This window comes from Carettochelys insculpta, chromosome 1 (assembly GCF_033958435.1).
Source record: "Carettochelys insculpta isolate YL-2023 chromosome 1, ASM3395843v1, whole genome shotgun sequence".
Taxonomy (NCBI): domain Eukaryota; kingdom Metazoa; phylum Chordata; order Testudines; family Carettochelyidae; genus Carettochelys; species Carettochelys insculpta.
The window spans coordinates 335,534,470-335,553,732 of NC_134137.1; the positions used below are offsets into that span (position 1 = coordinate 335,534,470).

The window sequence follows — 19,263 nt, forward strand, 5'->3', positions numbered from 1 at the left end:
ACCTCATCCTCCAGGTGACAGCAGCAGTCATAAGCACGTACAAATGTAATACTGTGATTTTCTCACAAGAGGGCAGCAGCTTGTTGGTTTTAGAATTCTAATCCAAACTGAAATCAACCATACTATATGGTGTGGACTTCTAAAATGTAAGTTCAGCACACACACTAATGATCTCTATAAAGCTATACATTAGATTCTTCATTTCAAATACAAAACCAACAGATATTAAAAGGCACTCTCACAGAAAGTTAGCACAGAGAATACTTCTTTTTGCCAAAAGTGTACAGTAAATTGATGCAAGAAAAACCTATACAGATGATGTAGGCTATATCGTCACACAAACATAATTATTACATTAATTTTTACTAAGTGCCTATTACTTTTATAACCTGTCCGGTTCCTTATTTAACCATGAGATTTTGGTTTTTTTTGAATCATAGTTGACTAATACAATGTACATACTTGGCATTTCATCTGAGGCCTTCCAAAAATCTTAGCAAATATTTTGCCTCATAAGCATCTTTGAAGTTGGCTGGTTTTATTATCTATTATTTCACAGACTTGTAAACTGAGGTACAGAGAAGCTAGATGAATTGCTCAAGGTCACAAATTGAGTCACTCACACTATTGGAAACACAACCAGTAGCCCTTCTCGGTTTGGTGGTAGAAGACTACACCCCCTTTTTACTCATATAACAACATTGTTTTAATCTTGAAAATACATAATAAATCACTACATTAGCATATTAATTCTCACCTTGATGGATCCCAAGCACTTTAGAAACCATTTTCTATTTAAAAAAACCATTGACTCAGTCTACACCACAGAGTTTTGTTCTCAGAAGTTACTGTCGGGACATATTTCCCAACAGAATCTCTGTCAACAGAACGTGTCCACACCTAACAGAGGCTCCTCCTGTCGGCGCCCTCTGTCAGCAGAGCACCCAGATTGCCCAGCCCTCTGTCAACAGAGCAGATAACTGGAAGCTCTGCAAACAGGGCTGCCTGGTGAACGTCTACACTATTTTTGTGCCAACAGAATCTGTCAACAGAGGCGTTAAGCCTCATATGCGAGCGATTTAACTCTCCCAAGAGAACTGTTGCATTCTGGCAACAGTTTCTCGACAGCACACACTTGTAATATGGACACTCCGTGAATTTTGTTGACAAAACTCTGTAATGTAGACCCAGCCATTGGGACCTTCCCCCACCCCGCCCAGGGAAATTAGGGCACTTCTGAGGCAGAATATAGCATTCACTCACCAGCATGAGACACGAGACTTCTAGGAGGGGAATAATTTCCTCAATTACACAAGGAATTTTAAAGGGGAGTTTTAGGCAGACAGAATAAGTTAAAGTTAGGTCAAGCAACTGAAGTTAAGACTTCTACTACACTAAAATATTTGCAGAGGACTGTTTCTCCTTGAAAGAGCCAAAGTATTACAGCTGCTGCCTCGCTAAAAGAAATAGTGGCACCTCCTGAAGAATCCAGTTACACCAATCATAATTCATTTCATGCTCTGAAACAGACTTACTCAGCAGAGGTACTTATTTCAAAAGTTCTAAGGAAAATTATATTACTGAACTATAATGAATGTGGTTGACGAGCCACTTAAACAAGTTTGATAATTTGTTTAAAGTCCAGTTGGGCTGAGCAGCTTGAAATCTAGCCAAAGTGGATCTTAAGCAATCTAACCAACTTGCTGAGTCAGTGGTGGGTTTAGTACTGGCTGTGCACAGAAGGTAGGAAGGAACATCTGCCCACAATTAAGCATGTTAACTATCTGTCTATTTTCCAGAGTATTAGTTAGTATATTCCAGCCTCAGTGCACCTGCATTACTATAGTTAAGTGATCATGACAGGGTACAGTCTTGAAGCCCAAGTCAATCCTTCGGCTCAAATGTTTCTAAGCTTCCAAAATCTCTTTAAACACAGTACACACTGATAAAAAGTTAATCCTCTGCTTGAAATTACCCGGTAGTCAAATTGTCATTGGTACCATAACACATCATATTATAACGTTTAGTGAAAAATAGACAGCTATTTAGGAACATTGTCTGACACAAGATGTACTTGAATTAAGCTGCACCACAAGAGTGCATGCTGGGAGAAACCTACAATTATATTACATTATTTTAAGGCATCTGTCACATGAGTACTGATGAATTACAACAGCAGTAAACAAGTTTAGTAGTTGTAGCAATACTTTTGCAGTGCAACTTATTCAAAAACAGATCTAGTAAGCTGTGGCCTATAAAGTTGAGGTATGTACTCTATGGGGGAAAAAACAAGGGTAATCATAATATAAGAAGTGAGACTGTCTGAATTACTTCATCAGTGTGTTAATTTGTTCCAATTAGTTTAATATTTAAGGAACACAAATAGCTCAGGCATAAAACAGATTTTGTAAAAGGCTGCATTAAAAACTACTATGTTTTCATTTAATTTAGTAACTTTAGAGAATATAATTTTTCAAACATTTCCCTGCAGTTCATGCAACTGGATCTTTGCAGCAAGGTTCTACTAGATATAAAATGTGAAAGTTACTAGAAACTGAAGCAAACTAAGTAAACTTACCGAAATAGTAAAAAGTGAATCAGATTATTAAAATATTTAGATTTAGTAACTTAAGATATTGGCAAAAAGTAACTGACTTCTTATTACTAAAATATGAGTCTTTTACCAGGGTAGTGCTCTTTTATAGAAAAGGCTAAACATATATTTTCTCTGTACCAAGCAGCACTGTAGCACCTCACAGACTAACATATTGATTAGGTGTTGAGCTTGCACAGGTAAAATCCACTTCTGAAATGGGTTTTACCCACAAAAAGCTCAGGACCAAATAAATTTGTTAATCTCTCAGGTGACACAGGACTGTGTTATCTGTGAAGCTACAGACTAACATGATATCCCTTTGAGATATATATTGTCTTTTATTGGCCTGATGCAGTTTCAAGAATATTTTGCAAACCATAACAATTCTACAATACATCTAACGTACAATTAGTGAATATCAAAAGTATCTGAAAATGTGTTTGAGACAGTTCAGATTTTGTTTGCATGCTAAACTACGTGCAAAGCACAAGATGTTCTATTTAGTTCAGTAAAACCATAAACACATTAGTCTGAATTCAAGAGATTGAGCAATCATTAAAGATATATTTTAAAAAGGTACTTGCAGATAATCTGCCATGTAAGCAAATACTTACACATTATCTTCTATGCAAATTTTTGGCCCAACTACATTGGCTGCTCCACTTGCCATTTTGAAGGCAAAGTGCTTTTCAGGACATGCTTTTGAAATCCCACATTTATACCTGGGTGGTTTTGTAGCTTTAGAAAGGAAATAAATATGACAATAGTAAATAAATATTAGCTAAATAGGACAATAGTAAATAAACAAATATTAGTCAACTCTAAGGAAAAAGTAGAGGCAAGTCATAAATTACCTCAGTTTATATATAAACACAAGATGGATGAGGTAATAGCCTTAACTGAACCAACTTCTGTTAGAGAGAGACATTTTTCAGTTTATACAAAATTCTTACACAGAGCTTAGACTGCAAGAAGGCTCTATGTAAGCTAGAAAGCTTGTAATGCTTGCCAGTGCAGTTGGCCCAAAAAAGGATATTACCTCACCAACCCTGACTCTCTCATGTTCTGGAGCCAACATGATGATGACAGCAACAACACACAACTCAGTCTAGGATCTCAAATATGGGAAAAAGCACTTCACAAACATTCATTTTAACCTCACTTGTGAAATAGGTACAGCCTCCTTTTTATAAATTGAGAAACAGATACAGAAAAATTCTGGGCCTCATCTAAAACCCACTAAAGTCAACTAAAATCCTTCCATTAACATCTGTGGGCCTCGATCATTCCCCAAATGACCTGCCTGAAGTCATATCAGAGTTTTGTGGCAGAGGCTCAAACAGAAATTACATCTTGCAGATAGATCCCAGTCCTGTGAAAGGTAATAAACCCAACATTGTCCCTTGCTTAAATAACGTAACAAAGACATCTCAAATTAAGTGCTTAAAAGATGGGAGAGAAGATTTTCAGGGAATGATTTTATCGCCTCTTTAAGGACTTACAGGAACTCGCTTCAAATGTATTAAGACTCAAAAGCCACATCATATACCCTTAATAAGAAACTTACTTATATTACTAAAATCAATAATACCAGTTAGTGTAATCTGTCTTTATTCTGTAATAAAAATAAAAATTTATTTCCCAGGTAACCACATAACCTATCTTGTACTTGACCAACAAAGCATAAAGATAATACTGATCAAAATACACATGGAACTATAGCTTAAATATACTGAACATATAAGAATAAAATTAGATACAGTATCACAAACCACTAAATATCTATTCTGACACATGCTGATCTGACAAATCAATTCTCTGATTAGACATGAAACAACTTTGTACATCAAAGTATTCTCACGGGATTTTTATGTACAGGTGGCAATTTCTATATCCATGTGAGAATATCTAAAAGTCACAATATCATGTATACATGCCAAAAGTAAATACAAGCTACGCTAACTGTGGCATATAAAATACTTACCACGTGCAGCTGTCTCTAAGGCTGATCTAGCTAAAACACAGAGAAAAAAAAGGTTTTCATAAAGTTTTAGTTACAATGACATTTCATTTGTAATGTTATAATGCTATGAACATCATCGTTGTAGAGCTATAAAAATAACTGCTTACAATATGCCATTTAATACTTCCCACCATCATCTTCAAATATAAAGCACAAACATTGACAGTAAGAGTCACACAAAAATTAAGGAACCAAATTTAGAGATGCAGCCTTTAACATTTTGTGTTTCAGATTTTGCTTGTCAAATTTAGACACTGCGGATCTGGCTATAGATATGTTCAGTACACAGATCTCACTGGAGGGGTTGTTACTCAATTAGTCTCTTCAAAATGTGGACCCAGGTTTTTAAGCTACCCCTCTGTTAGGAACGTTGCATAAAACCTATATCTAAGCTGCGTCTACATGTGCACGCTACTTCGAAGTAGCGGCAGTAACTTCGAAATAGCGCCCGTCACGTCTACATGTGTTGGGCGCTATTTCGAAGTTGAAATCGACGTTAGGCGGCGAGACGTCGAAGTCGCTAACCCCATGAGGGGATGGGAATAGCGCCCTACTTCGACGTTCAACATCGAAGTAGGGACGTGTAGACGATCCGCGTCCCGCAACATCGAAATAGCGGGGTCCTCCATGGTGGCCATCAGCTGGGGGGTTGAGAGATACTCTCTCTCCAGCCCTTGCGGGGCTCTGTGGTCACCGTGGGCAGCAGCCCTTAGCCCAGGGCTTCTGGCTGCTGCTGCTGCAGCTGGGGGTCCGTGCTGCATATACAGGGTCTGCAACTAGTTGTTGGCTCTGTGTATCTTGCACTGTTTAATGAAAGTGTGTCTGGGAGGGGCCCTTTAAGGGAGCGACTTGCTGTTGAGTCCGCCCCGTGACCCTGTCTGCAGCTGTGCCTGGCTCCCTTATTTTGATGTGTGCTACTTTGGCGTGTAGACGTTCCCTCGCTGTGCCTATTTCGATGTTGGGCTGAGCAACGTCGAAGTTGAACATCGACGTTGCCAGCCCTGGAGGACGTGTAGACGTTATTCATCGAAATAGCCTATTTCGATGTCGCAACATCGAAATAAGCTATTTCGAAGTTGGGTGCACATGTAGACGTAGCCCTAGTGTCCAGCTGGTAGATCTTGCTAACATGCTCAGGATCCAGCTGAGTGCCATATTTGAGGCCAAGGAGAAATGCTCCCCTGGGCTAAACTGACAGACGCAGGATTTTTCACCTTCCTCTGCAGCATGGGACATGGGTCACTTGCAGGTTTATAGTAAACAGCAGATTTTCTGTAACCTGAAGTCTTTAAATCATGATTTTTACCAGGGCAATCCTCTTTCATAGCACTTTAACAGTGAAAGGGCATAGATCTACTCTAATAGTGTATGGGTGAATTCTGTAGCCTGTCATGTGCAGGTTAGATTAGATGATTAAGAAAGTACCTTCTGTATTTAAATTCTATAAATCTAGGTGGAGATCAGAAAAACATGTTCGCGTGCGCGTGTGTGTTGACATTCCACATGAAGTATGTGCACTTTATGTTAACATTAAAAGACAAGAAATGGAAATAAATTCTGAATTGTCTATGCTGCACCACTGCAGTTTATCCTACATGCCCACTTGTTATACCAGAGAGATGAGGTGGGAAGGGTAATATGTTTTATTGGACCAACTCCTGTTGGTGAGAAAAACAAGCTTTAGAAATTCCCAAGACTGAGAAAGAGCTCTGTTTAAGGTATCAAGGCCAACTCCACACTCCATACCAATATCGCTACAGTTTGCATCTCTGGTCTGGCATGGTCAGGACCACAGGAGAATTTGTTGGACCAGTGGAGATCCCCTGCAACAGGCTCCCTTGGCCCTGTCCCCTTTCTCTGGGGGGGCTGCTGCAGCCCCAGTCCCCACTCACATGGGGCTGCCTGGGGACCCTGGCCCCATCCCTGTACTCCTCAGGGCTGCTGTGGGGCTCCAGCACCAGACCTGAGGCTCTGGCCCTGGGCCTGTACTGCCACCAGGCTTCAAATCCAGCCCTCACACCAGGCTGTGGCTCTGGCCCTGCATTGCCACCAGGCACAAGCTGTGTGCTTCCGGGGGCTACCACAGGGCTCCAGTCTCCATATCCTGCTATTCCCCTCAGGCTCCTGGGCTTTTTGGTCCAGGAGCACCAATGTTGCTGGACAAGAGAGTTTTAAGCAATGTCAACTCAGGAGTGTAAACCATGCCACTGAACAACGCAGTTTGCTGACCCAGCACGCTATGCAGACAGAGCTATGTTGGTGGGACAGTTGGCCACCACCATCTCTTAGGCAGGTGGATTAACTATATTGGCAAGAGAAATTCTTCTACCAGTGTAGAAGCATTTTCACATACAGTAGCTCAGCAGTGCAGCTGCATAGAAGACACGCCCATGAAGTGTCACAGCTAAAACACAAGATCTAAAAGACTGATTAGCACAGGGATAGTCAACAGGCAGATCATGGGCCCACTCCAGATGACGAGATGCTTTTGAACAGATTTTGAAATTTTGATTTATCATCATAATTATCTTTACTAATTTCTTTATTATTTTCTCCAGAGTCTGGACCTGGACGATATGTTGCTTAAGAAATTTGGACTTTGACAAAAAAATAATTTCACATATTCTAAAGGGACCATTTCACCTTGAAGGGTCCCTTAGAATATGTGCTAACTACTTATGCTAAACTATCAGTTCATTCTTGCATTTAGCTATGATACAGAGTGCCTTCCGCAGACCTGAAAAAGAGCTCTATGTAGCATGAAACTTCGCGTCTTTCACTCACAAAAGTTGGTCCAATAAAAGATATTACCTCACCCACCTTCTCTAACAGGCTATGTCAAAACTGCAAGCTTCTGTCAGGAGAGCAAAGGTCTCTTGGTACAAGTCTGTCGCGTCAGGAACGTTCTGCCAACATCCCTGTCTTTCTGACTCCACGAGGCAGAAGGGATGTCTCGGGAGAAGGGGTTTTCCTGATATATGCCCTCATGTGGACGGGCCAAATGTTGGGAAAGCCTCTCCCGGCACAGCTGGTGGCAAGAGACACTCAAATGCAGTGTGCAATTTGAGTATCTTTTGCTGACAATTCTTGGCCATCTAGACACAGTCATAGTGACCAACATGGCTGCAGCCATGCTGCGTACTCTTGTTATACCTACAGTCTTAAGAACATTTTACTAAAACCACAAATGCTATTAAAAATGACTGTTCATGAATAAAATCTTGTGTATATGTTGAATGTGAACTTTTAAAGCTAAAATATTCATATTCACATTTGCAAATATTAGTAATTTACATTTTAATGGAGAACATAAAAGTATTCTCTTAAAAACATGCATTCCTCTGGAGCATGACTACGCCAGGCTCACAACCAAAAGTGTACTTGCTCAAACTACAGTTCAGACCAATAATATTTGTGCAGGGAGAAGAGTTAAAAACCAACACTTACCGAACAGGCTTCCTAAGTTTGTATCCATTTTTATTTCAAATACTTGAGATATGACATAAAATGTCAGTACAAATATTGCAACAGCTACCACCAACTTTGCAGCACCTATTCAGAACCACAGAAAATAAACTTCTTAGCATCTAGTTATATTTTATAATTTATGTGCTCTAAAAATAAACTGCATGAGAAATACATGGTGAATTGTGTTAAATAAAGCTAACAATGCTGCCAGAAATACATTACAACCAAACTGTGGAATGAAGTAAACAAAAGGAAAGTACATGAAAAATAATTAACAAGAGAAGCTTCCTATTGTCAGCATGTGGACTTAAATCACTGCCATGGACAATAATACTGTGAGGCACAGCTGCACCTCTGACGCTGTCTTCCACCCTGGGATCTTGGAGCAACAACTTGCATTTCAGTTTAACAACAGTGTTTTAGAATCACACTGGCATTTAGAAAACAAAACAATATATATGTGTAACTCCCAGCGGTTACACAGCCAAGCTTGATAATGCAGGATAAGATGGCTTTTATCCTCTTTACCCTTCTGGTTAAATTTTTTTCTCTACTTCTAACAGCTGTCTCTGTGGTCATCCCAACTTGCCATGTGAGTCATCTAAGGTGACATAGGAAAAGGTCCAGAGAAGAAGTGTTCAAGGAAATTACAAAAACCTGTACTGAGGCAATGGTGGTGCAGAGGAAGGAAGCTAGGGAAGACGTCAGGGCAGCAAGAGATGACAGGCAAGCCTTGAGGGCAGCACGCATGTAGAGGAGAGACCAACCCACTGAGGACTGTCCAGGCTCTAGAGGAATAGACTGAGCTAATGTGTCCCATTGCCCAAAACACTGAGCAGCACTGTCAAAGGTTGGTCCACCTGCACAGCCGGCATAATTCTGCCTCCCTGCACCCCAATGTAAAGCCCACCCTGGCATGAGGTTGCCTCCCTACTTCTACCCCCCCACACCACAGCTATGAACAGGGTAAGAGCTGGTTGGTTATCCCATTGGTTATCCCTGATCTTGCATAAAAATATATATAAGATCAGGAATAACCAAAGGGCGAATGCTGGCCAAAGCAGGATCACCAGACACTTCTGAGTTGACTGCAAAGTTCAAGCATGCTGAAGCCAAGCCATATACCCATTACCCTGCACAGAACCCTTCCTAGCAGGAGGTGGCTGACTGGGACAGGCTGCAGTGGCACAGCGTGTCCTTGGGATTGCTGCTAATGCAGGTACACTTCTGTCCCCTGCTTACCAGCAGCAGTGCAGGGGTGGGAAAAGTGGGTCAGGTGGGCCAACGAGCAAAGTGCTGACATCCAGGCTCAAGCGAGTAGAGCAGCAGGAGCCTCTCCAGCAGAGATGGGTGGAAAACCCAAGCTGGGCCACCTGGTCCCACCAAGATAGCAGCACGGCCCAGTGCCTCCCGACCTGGCTGCTGGCCCTGCCATGGGGCCTCAGAACCCAGCCAGGAGGAACGACAGCCAGTCCCTGGGGAGAGGAAGAGGCCTACAGGGAGGTAATGACTGACAGGCTGGCGCTGTGTCCTCGACCTGTGCCAGCTATTCTGCCACAGAGACAAGGAGCAACACTGCACCCCCTCAGACATGGTTTGAGTGTGAAATTGCAAGTACCCCCTACAGATATTCCCTAAATATACCCACCAGCACCCCCCAAATGTCCCTATCATTAAGTTAATGTTTGAACTGCACTACTGAAAAGTTTGAGAGTTCATCAGACTATTAATTAATACACTCACACATTCCTCCTGCAACACAAACTGTACAAAGAAATGTACATTGCAACAGAATGTCTTTAAATTGTTTAGTTGCCATAGAGATGCACCACACTATTGAACTTGCTTTCTTCATTGTGGGAAAGAGACTTCTCAGAGACCTCTACTACTGTTCACTAAGTGCTAAATCTTTCCACATGTAACTCCCTCCGTTTCTTTCTGAACTCCACCCAGTCAGTCACTGATGTGCTGTATTCTTTCTATGCCGGGCATTTCAAGTTATTTCTTCTCTCTGAGGGATTGCCTACACTGCTTTTCCTTCTCTACACCCCCCTCCACCCCACAAAAACCCAAAACAAAACAAAAACAAAAAACAAACCTTTCCAGAAAAAAATCTCCCAGTGGTTACACAACCAAGCTTGATAATGCAGGAGAAGAGGACTTTTATTCTCTTTACCCTTTTTGGTTAATTTTTTTCTTCTAACAGCTGTCTGTGGTCAACCCAACTTGCCATGTCAGTAACCTAAGCTGATGTAGGAAGAAGTCCAGAGAAGAAGTGTTCAAGGAAATTATGAAAACCTGTCAGGAAGCAGTGGCAGTGCCGTGGAAGCTAGGGAAGACCACAGGGCAGCAAGAGATGAGAGGCAAGCCTTGAGGGTAGCACACATGCAGAGAAGAGACCAACCCACTGAGGACTGTCCAGGCTCTAGAGGAACAGACTGAGCTAATGTGTCCCATTGCCCAGAACACTGAGCAGCACTGTCAAAGGTTGGTCCACCTGCACAGCCAGCATAATTCTGCCTCCCTGCACCCCAGTGTAAAGCCCACCCTGGCATGAGGTTGCCTCCCTACTCCTACGCCCCACACCACAGTTATGAACAGGGTAATAGCTGGTCCCTGACAAAGCTGTGATTCCTTCCCTCTCCCCTCTGTTTCCAATACCCCCAACTTTTACCCATTGTTGCTACGTTTTAAATCTGCACACTTGGATTAAGGAAAACTCAGGTGTTGTTCTTTCCACTCTCCTCTTTCCAATCCTTATTCTATTGTTGCTGTAATATGAATTATAACAGTTTGATTACAGAAAACGTGAAGGTGCGTTCAGTACCTTTACTCCTACAGTTAGTCTGGGGAACGTAGGTTGAAGGGAGCCAGGGGGAGAGGGGGCAGAAAGGGTGTCACCCAAGCCCACATACCAACAAATCCCACAATAATTTCACCACTTGTCATTGTCAAAGTGGCTCCTCAATGCCTCCCTGGCCATCTTATGGGCTGCTCTGACAGCACAAGTGTCTGGCTGCTCAAACGTGTTGGTCAGATGCTCTGCCTCTGCACACCAGCTATGAGCAAGTGCTTCCCCCTTACTCACACAGGTTGTGAAGGCAACAACACATGGCCAGGATATATGTACGTATATGGTCCTGAAGGAGGTCAAGCCTCCCACATAAGCTCCTCCACCTAGCTTCCAAGCATCCAAACGCACATTCAACAACCATGCAGCATGTGCTGAGCCTGTTGTTGAACCATTCCTTGCTGCTGTCTAGCTGTCCGGTGTAAGGCTTCATGAGCCAGGGCTGTGAGGGGTAGGCATTGGCCATGACTGCAATAGTGATCTGCCTATTACTTCTCAGCCCCAGCACGGATCCAACAAAAGATTCTGGATCTTCTTGCGATTTGGGGAAACCAATTGGTGGCAAAGAGACTTCAGGTGGCCAAGAGAAAAGCAGCAATCTATGATCAGATGTTGTGTGAGATGACCGCCCAAGGTTACTTCCAGGACTCAAGGCAATTTTGGGTGAAGGTGAAAGAACTCCGGCAGGCCTACCAAAAAGTTCAGAAAGCCAACCAGTGGTCAGGGGCAGCTCCACGTACGTGCTGCTATTATGAACAGCTGCACATGCTTATGGGGTGCAACCCCACCATGGAGCCTGATCTGAATTATGACACTTCTGGAGACCCTGGTATGGAGTTCGGGGTGAGCCCAGAGGAAGAGGGCAACGTGCAGGGGACTGAGGAAGTTTTTGCCAGACAGCCCGGAGCTCTTCACCACAGACCTGAAACTGGTCCCCTCCATGGTGTTCCCCAAGCCCCTGGGTGAGTATTTATTTTGCATGCTAGAAGTGGGTTGGGGATGGGTACAGGTTTGCTAGCTATGCTATGTGCCCCTCAGAATAACATGTTAACTTTTCTTGGGAGAGAGTAATTCTCCTTTTTGGAGATCTCCTCAAAGGCCTCATCCAGGCACTCTTGTATTTTTTTTTCCCCCCACAAAGTTCTTGGGCTGGCCTGATGTGTTATGGCTTCTACGGTAGCACACTTTGCCATGCCAGGCAACCCAATAGCAATCTGGTGTCATGGTACCACACAGCATTTTAGAAAATTTTCCATGCTTTTAGTCACACAGCAGCAGTAGCTGTTCTTTCTTCATATCTGTTAGTTTTAAGAAGGTGAGGTCTTTTCTGGCAATCTGCAGAAGCACGGGAATTTGCATTTTTTTTTTTTAAATTATTAACATGCTTCCTGCCCCTTTACATTTGCCTGCAGTAGCCAGCGGGTACTCCGTTCCCCACCCCCAACGTGGTTTACAGGCTCAGCAGGGCTTCTCCCCGACTACTGTGCCACTTTCCAACCAGCATTTGTTTACATTTTTCAGGAACCCCCTGCACCTGACATGCTCTGCTGGGCATTTCCCCTCCCATGTGCCTTTTCACCATCATTTCGTTTGATTTTTCAGGACTTCCCACTGCTATGTGGCTGCCATGCTCTGCTCAGAGTCTTCCTGCCAAGTACCTTTATACCTCCATTTCTTTTGATTTTTCAGGACTTCCCTGGTGCTACCCAGCTGCTGTGCACTGCTGGGTGTCTCCGCTCCTATTTCCCTTGACCTCCAGCCTCTCTTTGGATTATTTATTTTATTTTTCTTTACATTACTTTTATCATACGTCAAACACCCCCCATGAAGCTGTCCATGCAGCTGTAATCGAACCCTTCCCCACTATCCCCTCCATGCAGCTTGGTCACTGGGGAGGACTGCTCCAGGAATGTCTGAAAAAAAATTTCCCTGCCACAGGAAACCCCCAGGACACCTGGCAGGTACTCCTGCTTTGCAGTCTTACCCTTCCCCTGAAAAGCAGACAATTGCTTAGAGCTTACCATGTCGACAAAGAAATGTGCTGGGTAAGTGATGGCAACTGATGTATTGTGAAATGCACGCTTATTATCCCACCCTTAATAAGCCTTCAGTGGCCTTGAAAAAAGTTCAATTTCCCTGATAGACACAGAGATCCATTCATTCTATTTTAAAGCACACTATGTGAATTGTATCTTAATTTTGACCTTCATTTTCCACAGCCAGCGTAGCACAGAGGAACAGAAGAAGAAAGAAGAACAGGATGTTATCCTGCAGCACATGGAAAACACTGAAGAAGAGCACACCAAGCTGACACAGGACGCTGCTCAGTGGCATCACAGTACAGCTCATTGGTGTCAGAGTCAAGCTGAGTTTAACAGGAGAACAAGACTTTCAGCAGCAAGTGGCAAAGCTGAGCGAGGCTGCAGCAAAGCTCGCAACGGCAGTTACGGAGCTAACTGAGGTCTTGCGCTTCCTGCTGCAGCTGCAGAGGGACTCCCAACCCAGCACTGCAAGAGCCGATACCTGGTGCCCGGGTTCCCCTGAGGAGAGGTCACCCACCCAACCCCATCATCACAAATGTGGGGAGGGAGAGCCAGGATAGCCTGCCGGTCCAGCCCCGAGGGCCACTGCAAAAGACTATTCAAGCACCCTTGAGAAGGCTTCTTCTCCCTGCCTCTTAAACCTCTCCTGCCGGCAAAATAAAATCATTCCTTTGAGCTTGGTGTGATTTTGTGGGGTGTGTTACGGGGGGAACACACATCAAACCAGGCGGCTGGGAGAGGGCTAGAGGTACAGCTGCCCACTGATACACCCTGCTCTGCAGCAGATGCGCAGCTGAGGGCAGTGTGAGGTTGGGGGAGGGCTGAAGGCACAGCTGCCCACTGATACTCCCAGGTCCACAGCAGACACACAGCTGACGGAACTGGGTAGTTGTGGGAGGGCTGAAGGGACAGCTGCCTGCCATTATATGGCTTGTTTTATAAGTTAAACCCATCTGATCCCAGGTGTGGCTATTTTTCTTACCTGCTACCCTCATGTTTAACCTTGTCAGTCAGTCAGTAGCACTACTGCATTAAACAAACCACCTAAAAGGAGAAAATGGAAGGCACAAAAATTAGAATTAGAGGCAACTAAGCAATTTTACTGCTACTTTGTTTATTAATTGTTCAATAGAAATATTCAGTGTTTCCAAGCTACTAGTGCTAACGAAAAGCCTGCTGATCCCATTATACTTAGCATCAAGCCTTGCCCTTGTGCTCACAGTGAAAGCTAAGTGAAAGAGTACAGATATTAATTTCTGCTGCACTGCTCTGATTTGTCACTCAAATATAAAGGAAGAAACATGAATGTTCTGTTATTCTAATAATTTGTTTCTGAACATCACTAAATCCTTCATAAACTCACCTAATTTTTAGCCTGTTTTGATAGGACACAGTACACTCAGTCAATTAACAAGGAGATTAATTGATGCCCCTTGTTTTCTGGCAAGCGTTCAATCTTTATGGTACAAATGTAAACATACAACATGGAAGGTACAGAGACAAAAATAATTATCTGCATGATTTCAAATTTTTAGTGGCCTTTTGTACTGTGATTGTGTTTCATGGAAGTGTGGCATGTCAAACTTGAGTATTTTCTCTCTAGATTATACTTTAAAAATAGTCAGTAACCACATTGCAAAGTCTGTGCACAAAAACCTCCACTTTGTTTCAGCACAGTAGTAACGTCTGAAATGCAAGTAGGAAGAGGATGTGCACTTTGATAAATCTATTCACCTATATGCATTTTATGAGTTTAATTCACAGACTGCAAGTGTTGTGGAAAGTTGGTGCATAAAAGTGCACACCAAGAACAGTGCTCATAAAGAGATGCAGCTAAGAGGGAACCTTCATTTAGCCTGTGGAGCTCAAGAGCTCCATAGGGGAAATAAGAGGAAGGAACAAATAAACCAGCTTTCCCACCCAACCCCTGCAAGTAGAATAAACTGTTTGGCTAATAACATAATGATTATTTAGAGAAGGTTTCTCTGTGTATAATACATGGGGATTCACATTAACATTCAAATTAATGGAAGAAGGAAAAGAAAAGCAGGGATTTTTCTTCCCTCCATCTATCAGCATGCTTAACTGAGGACTGAATATGTAAGTTTGAATTTTTTAAAACTAAACCATCCCAGTTGAAGTTACCAAACATTGCATGTGACAAGGCATACATTTTATATGTTCAAACAAAGAAATTTACTATGTTAACATGCATGCAACACACACACACACACACGTGTGTTCGTAAGAATGAGAAATTTAAGTTACAAGTATCTGAAAACGGGCTCAGACTGAAAGTACCACTTCAGCCAGAACCCCAGCATTTCTCAGTAAAAGCTAATTCTAATCAAAACAGGTATATCAGAAAAAAAATCTGGAATGTTTATAAAATATCCACATAAAATGGCGTATTTGTTATTACATAGACAATCTTTCAAAACAAAAGAGCAGTCCTGTAGCGCCTTAAAGACTAACAATATTAATTATTAGCTGATGAGCTTTCATGGGACAGACCCACTTCCCTCAGGTCTGGAGAATCCTAATAACTGAGACAAGGAGAATTTAAAAAGACAGAGGGAAAAAAAAAAACCAACTGGCGGATCAGCTAGATAGGCCAGAAGGAAAGTGGGCCAGGGGTGGGGGGAGAAGGGGGAAGAAAAAAGTTTCTGCAAGCATCTATTAAGTGAGACGCCTGGGGTCCCACTTCATAGACACTTGCAGAAATGTTTTTTCTTCCTCTTTGCCCCCCTTCCTCCTGCTCTATCTAGCTGATTTGTCAGTTGTTTCTTTTTTCTATCTTTCTTTTAAATTCTCTTTCTCTCAGTTATCAGGATTCTCCAGACCTGAGGGAAGTGGGTCTGTCCCATGAAAGCTCATCACCTAATAAATAATATTGCTAGTTTTTAAGATGCTACTGGACTGCTTTTTGGTTTTGTGGAGCTACAGACTAATATGACTACCTCTCTGAGATCATCTTTCAGAGTACTGGAAAAATGGAATACACTTCCATAGCACCTTCCAACTGACGATCTCCAAATATTTTACAGACATTACTTGCACTAAGCCTCAAACAGTCCTGCAAGAACGGTTAAATATTATCCCTAATTTTCAAAATGGCAAAACTATCACAACTATGTCCAAAATTTTCAAAGGTTCTTTAGAGATTCAGTACACCTGATCAGAACTCAATGAGAGGTTCAAGACTGAGACACTGAAGACAAAAAAAAAAAAAATCAGGCTAGAGTTCTCAGTTTAGTCCAAGTGTGATAGTTTTGGCTTTTGTGATGCTACGTAAGTAATTTAGGAAATGTTTGGCTGGACACTGGAACAAAGGAGATATCATTTTCTTATATTTATTGATACAGTTTGAACCTCTCTAATCCAGAACTCTTTTATCCAGCAACATCCATAATCCAGAATGATTTAAGTTAAATGGATGACCACTTATCATGGGTGTGGCCAAGTCTCCCGTAGTCCCAAAAACTTTGTTTCCACCAAACAGTCCTAGCTTTCAGTGTTCTGGCCTGTTATTTAGCTGCAATTTACCCCTAAATGTCTTCTAAGAGCCCAGCAAGCAATGAAGTGTTGGTAATGCTGCTAGACAATATGACTTTGCGTGGTCCAGCAAATTCTCCTGTCTGGTACCGGTCAGGTCCTGAGAGTGCCAGATATTAGACGTTCCACCTATTATGCCTCAGCGGCTCTAAAGAACCACTATAATAGGTACTTCAGCATCTGTGGTGTGTAAGGGTTTTCACATTTGTCACTGAGCTGAAATTAATACTCTTCCTGGAAGCTTAGCAGGAAAACATCAGGCTATTGAGCTATTTATTGTTTCACTTACTCGATTCTTACCATTTAATAATGCATAAGAAACTCAGACTCAAGTTACTAGACCCCTGCAACCTGACCCAAACCTAACAGGACCGAACAACAAGAGTCAAGTTCACTTTGGTTTGAAAAACAATCAGTGCCCTCAAGAACAAGTCAGCTCTCCTCCCAGGGCCTGGGGTGATGGTGCAGCTTGCCCTGTTCCTGACAGACAGAGACACCACAGAGTGCTGTGTTTGCTGGGGAACATGGGCATCTAGGAATCAGAGAGCCTCATTCAAGTTCAAGCAACTTCTTCTGTCTTGGGTTCAAAGTAGCACTGTTGAGTTCACAGACCCATGTCCAGCCTCTCTCTGATGTAGATAGGGTGCCTGTCACATACTGCTTTAAGTTTATAGGTTCAGAGTTGAGTAACAAGGATAGAAGATGAGAGGAAAAATGTGAAGACCTGAAAAATCCTCCTCCTGGGCCACAAAAAGATAAATGGTCTTAAAATATCAACAGGCACTTTCAAGAGCAGAGAGGAATCTGGTACTAAACATTCATTGCTTACTCTAACACTGAAACTTCCTAGCATATGCATCACAAGCTATACAAAATGTCCATTAGAGGACAACAAGCAACCGGCCATAAGCAAAAACACAAACTGTTGGCCATCACTTTGGGTACTGGCAACAGAGAAGCCTCAGAACAACCATGACCATTCAAGTACACATATACTATTTACTTCAGTATTTATAGAAATGCAGACTTCCTCATTCTTGATACAGAAAAACTTCCATTACAAACACCTCAGGAAGAGAGGTGGTTAGTAACTCTGAAATGTTCATAAATCTTAACAAAACACGTTTGTTGTTTCAAGTTTACAACTGAACTCTGATTTAATACATTTTTGAAACTTTACTATGCAGAAAGAAAATGCTCCTTTTATCCAGCTTAATTTAACTGAAACAAACATAGAAACAGTTTCCTTACCGTATAAGCCAATTTATCTAAATCCCTCCTCCTTCTTTGGTAGTTTATGTTTAATGTAATACTGTACTACATTTGATTTTGGGTCGGGGGGGCAGGCATTTCTGCTGATGAATGATTATGTTCTTCTGGTTCAAAATGAGGTGTCTGGTTGATTGGTGAGTTCGTAACTCACGATTGTGCTCTATTCTACCAATCCTGTAGTGATACAGTTCTAAGTCGCACTATAACTGGAGGGATCTCAAGAGGTTATCAAGTCCAGTCCATCCCCTCATGGCAGGACAAAGCACTAGCTATATCACCCCTGTTAGATATTTATCTAACCTGTTCTTAAATATCTTTAGTGATGGGAGATTCTATGACCACCCTAGGCAATATATTCCTGTAATTAACCACCATGACAGTTAGAATTTTTTTTCCTAATGTCCAATCTAAACCCTCCTTGCTGCAGTTTAAGCCCATTGCTTCATATCCTATTTTCAGAGGCTTAGGAGAATAATGTTTCTCCCTCCTCCTTGTAACACCTTTTTAGATACTTGAAAGCTACTAACATGCTCCCTCTCTGCCTTCTCTTTTCCAAAATAAACAAACCCAGTTCTTTTAATCTTCTCTCATAGGTCATATTTTCTAGACCTTTAATCATTTTAGTTGTTCTTCTCTGGACCCTTTCCAATTTCTCCACATCCTTCCTAAAATGTGGAGCCCAGAACTGAATACATAATACTTCAGTTGAGGCCTAATCAGCACAAAGTGGAGCAAAAGAATTACTTCTCGTGTATTGCTCGTAACACTCCTGTTCATGCATCCCAGAAACATGTTTGCTTTTTATGTAGTGTCACACGGTTGACTCATATTCAGCTTGTGGTTCACCATAATCCCTTTCTGCAGTATTCCTTCCTAGGGAGTCCCTTCCCATTTTGTATGTGTGAAACTGATTGCTCCTCCCTCAGTGGAGTACTTTGCATTTGCCCTTAGTGAACTTCATCCTGTTTGCCTCAGACCATTTCACCAGTTTGTCCAGATCTTTAGGAATTCTGACCCTATCCGCCAAATCACTTGCAGACCCTCCCAACTTGGAAAGCGCACTCTCTCTGCCATTATCTAAATCATTTATGAAGATATTGAACAGAACTGGCCCCAAAACTGACCCCTGCAAAACCCCACTTATTATTCCCTTCCAGCCCGACTCTCAACCATTAATAACTACTCTCTGTGAATGGTTATCCAACCAGTTAAACACCCACCTGATAGCAGCCCCATTTTGGTTGCATTTCCCTAGTTTACCAATAAGAAGGTAAAGCGATACTGTATCAAATGCCTTGCATGTTGAATAGTAACAGAGGGTAAGCCGTGCTAGTTTATACACTATCAAAACAAAAAGCAGTCAAGTAGCACTTTAAAGACTAGCAAAATAGAATATTAGGTGACCTTTCGTGCGAGTCTTTAAAGTGCTACTTGACTGCTTTTTGTTTTGTATCAA

The 19,263-nt window shown here is 42.2% G+C and overlaps 1 protein-coding gene across 3 annotated transcripts in view; it reads right to left on the minus strand.

Moving 5' to 3' along the window:
* Nucleotides 1-19,263, minus strand: part of FAM3C (FAM3 metabolism regulating signaling molecule C) — a 53,434-nt gene that overhangs the window by 19,152 nt on the left and 15,019 nt on the right. For all 3 annotated transcript variants that reach the window (XM_075015073.1, XM_075015081.1, XM_075015066.1), the window contains exons 2-5: nucleotides 13,963-14,024; nucleotides 8,067-8,171; nucleotides 4,581-4,610; nucleotides 3,211-3,334 (exon numbers count right to left, since the gene is read on the minus strand). In XM_075015073.1, the coding sequence (XP_074871174.1) occupies nucleotides 3,211-3,334; nucleotides 4,581-4,610; nucleotides 8,067-8,171; nucleotides 13,963-13,975 (272 nt within the window). In that variant the 5' untranslated portion in view covers nucleotides 13,976-14,024. The remainder of the gene's footprint in view (nucleotides 1-3,210; nucleotides 3,335-4,580; nucleotides 4,611-8,066; nucleotides 8,172-13,962; nucleotides 14,025-19,263) is intronic.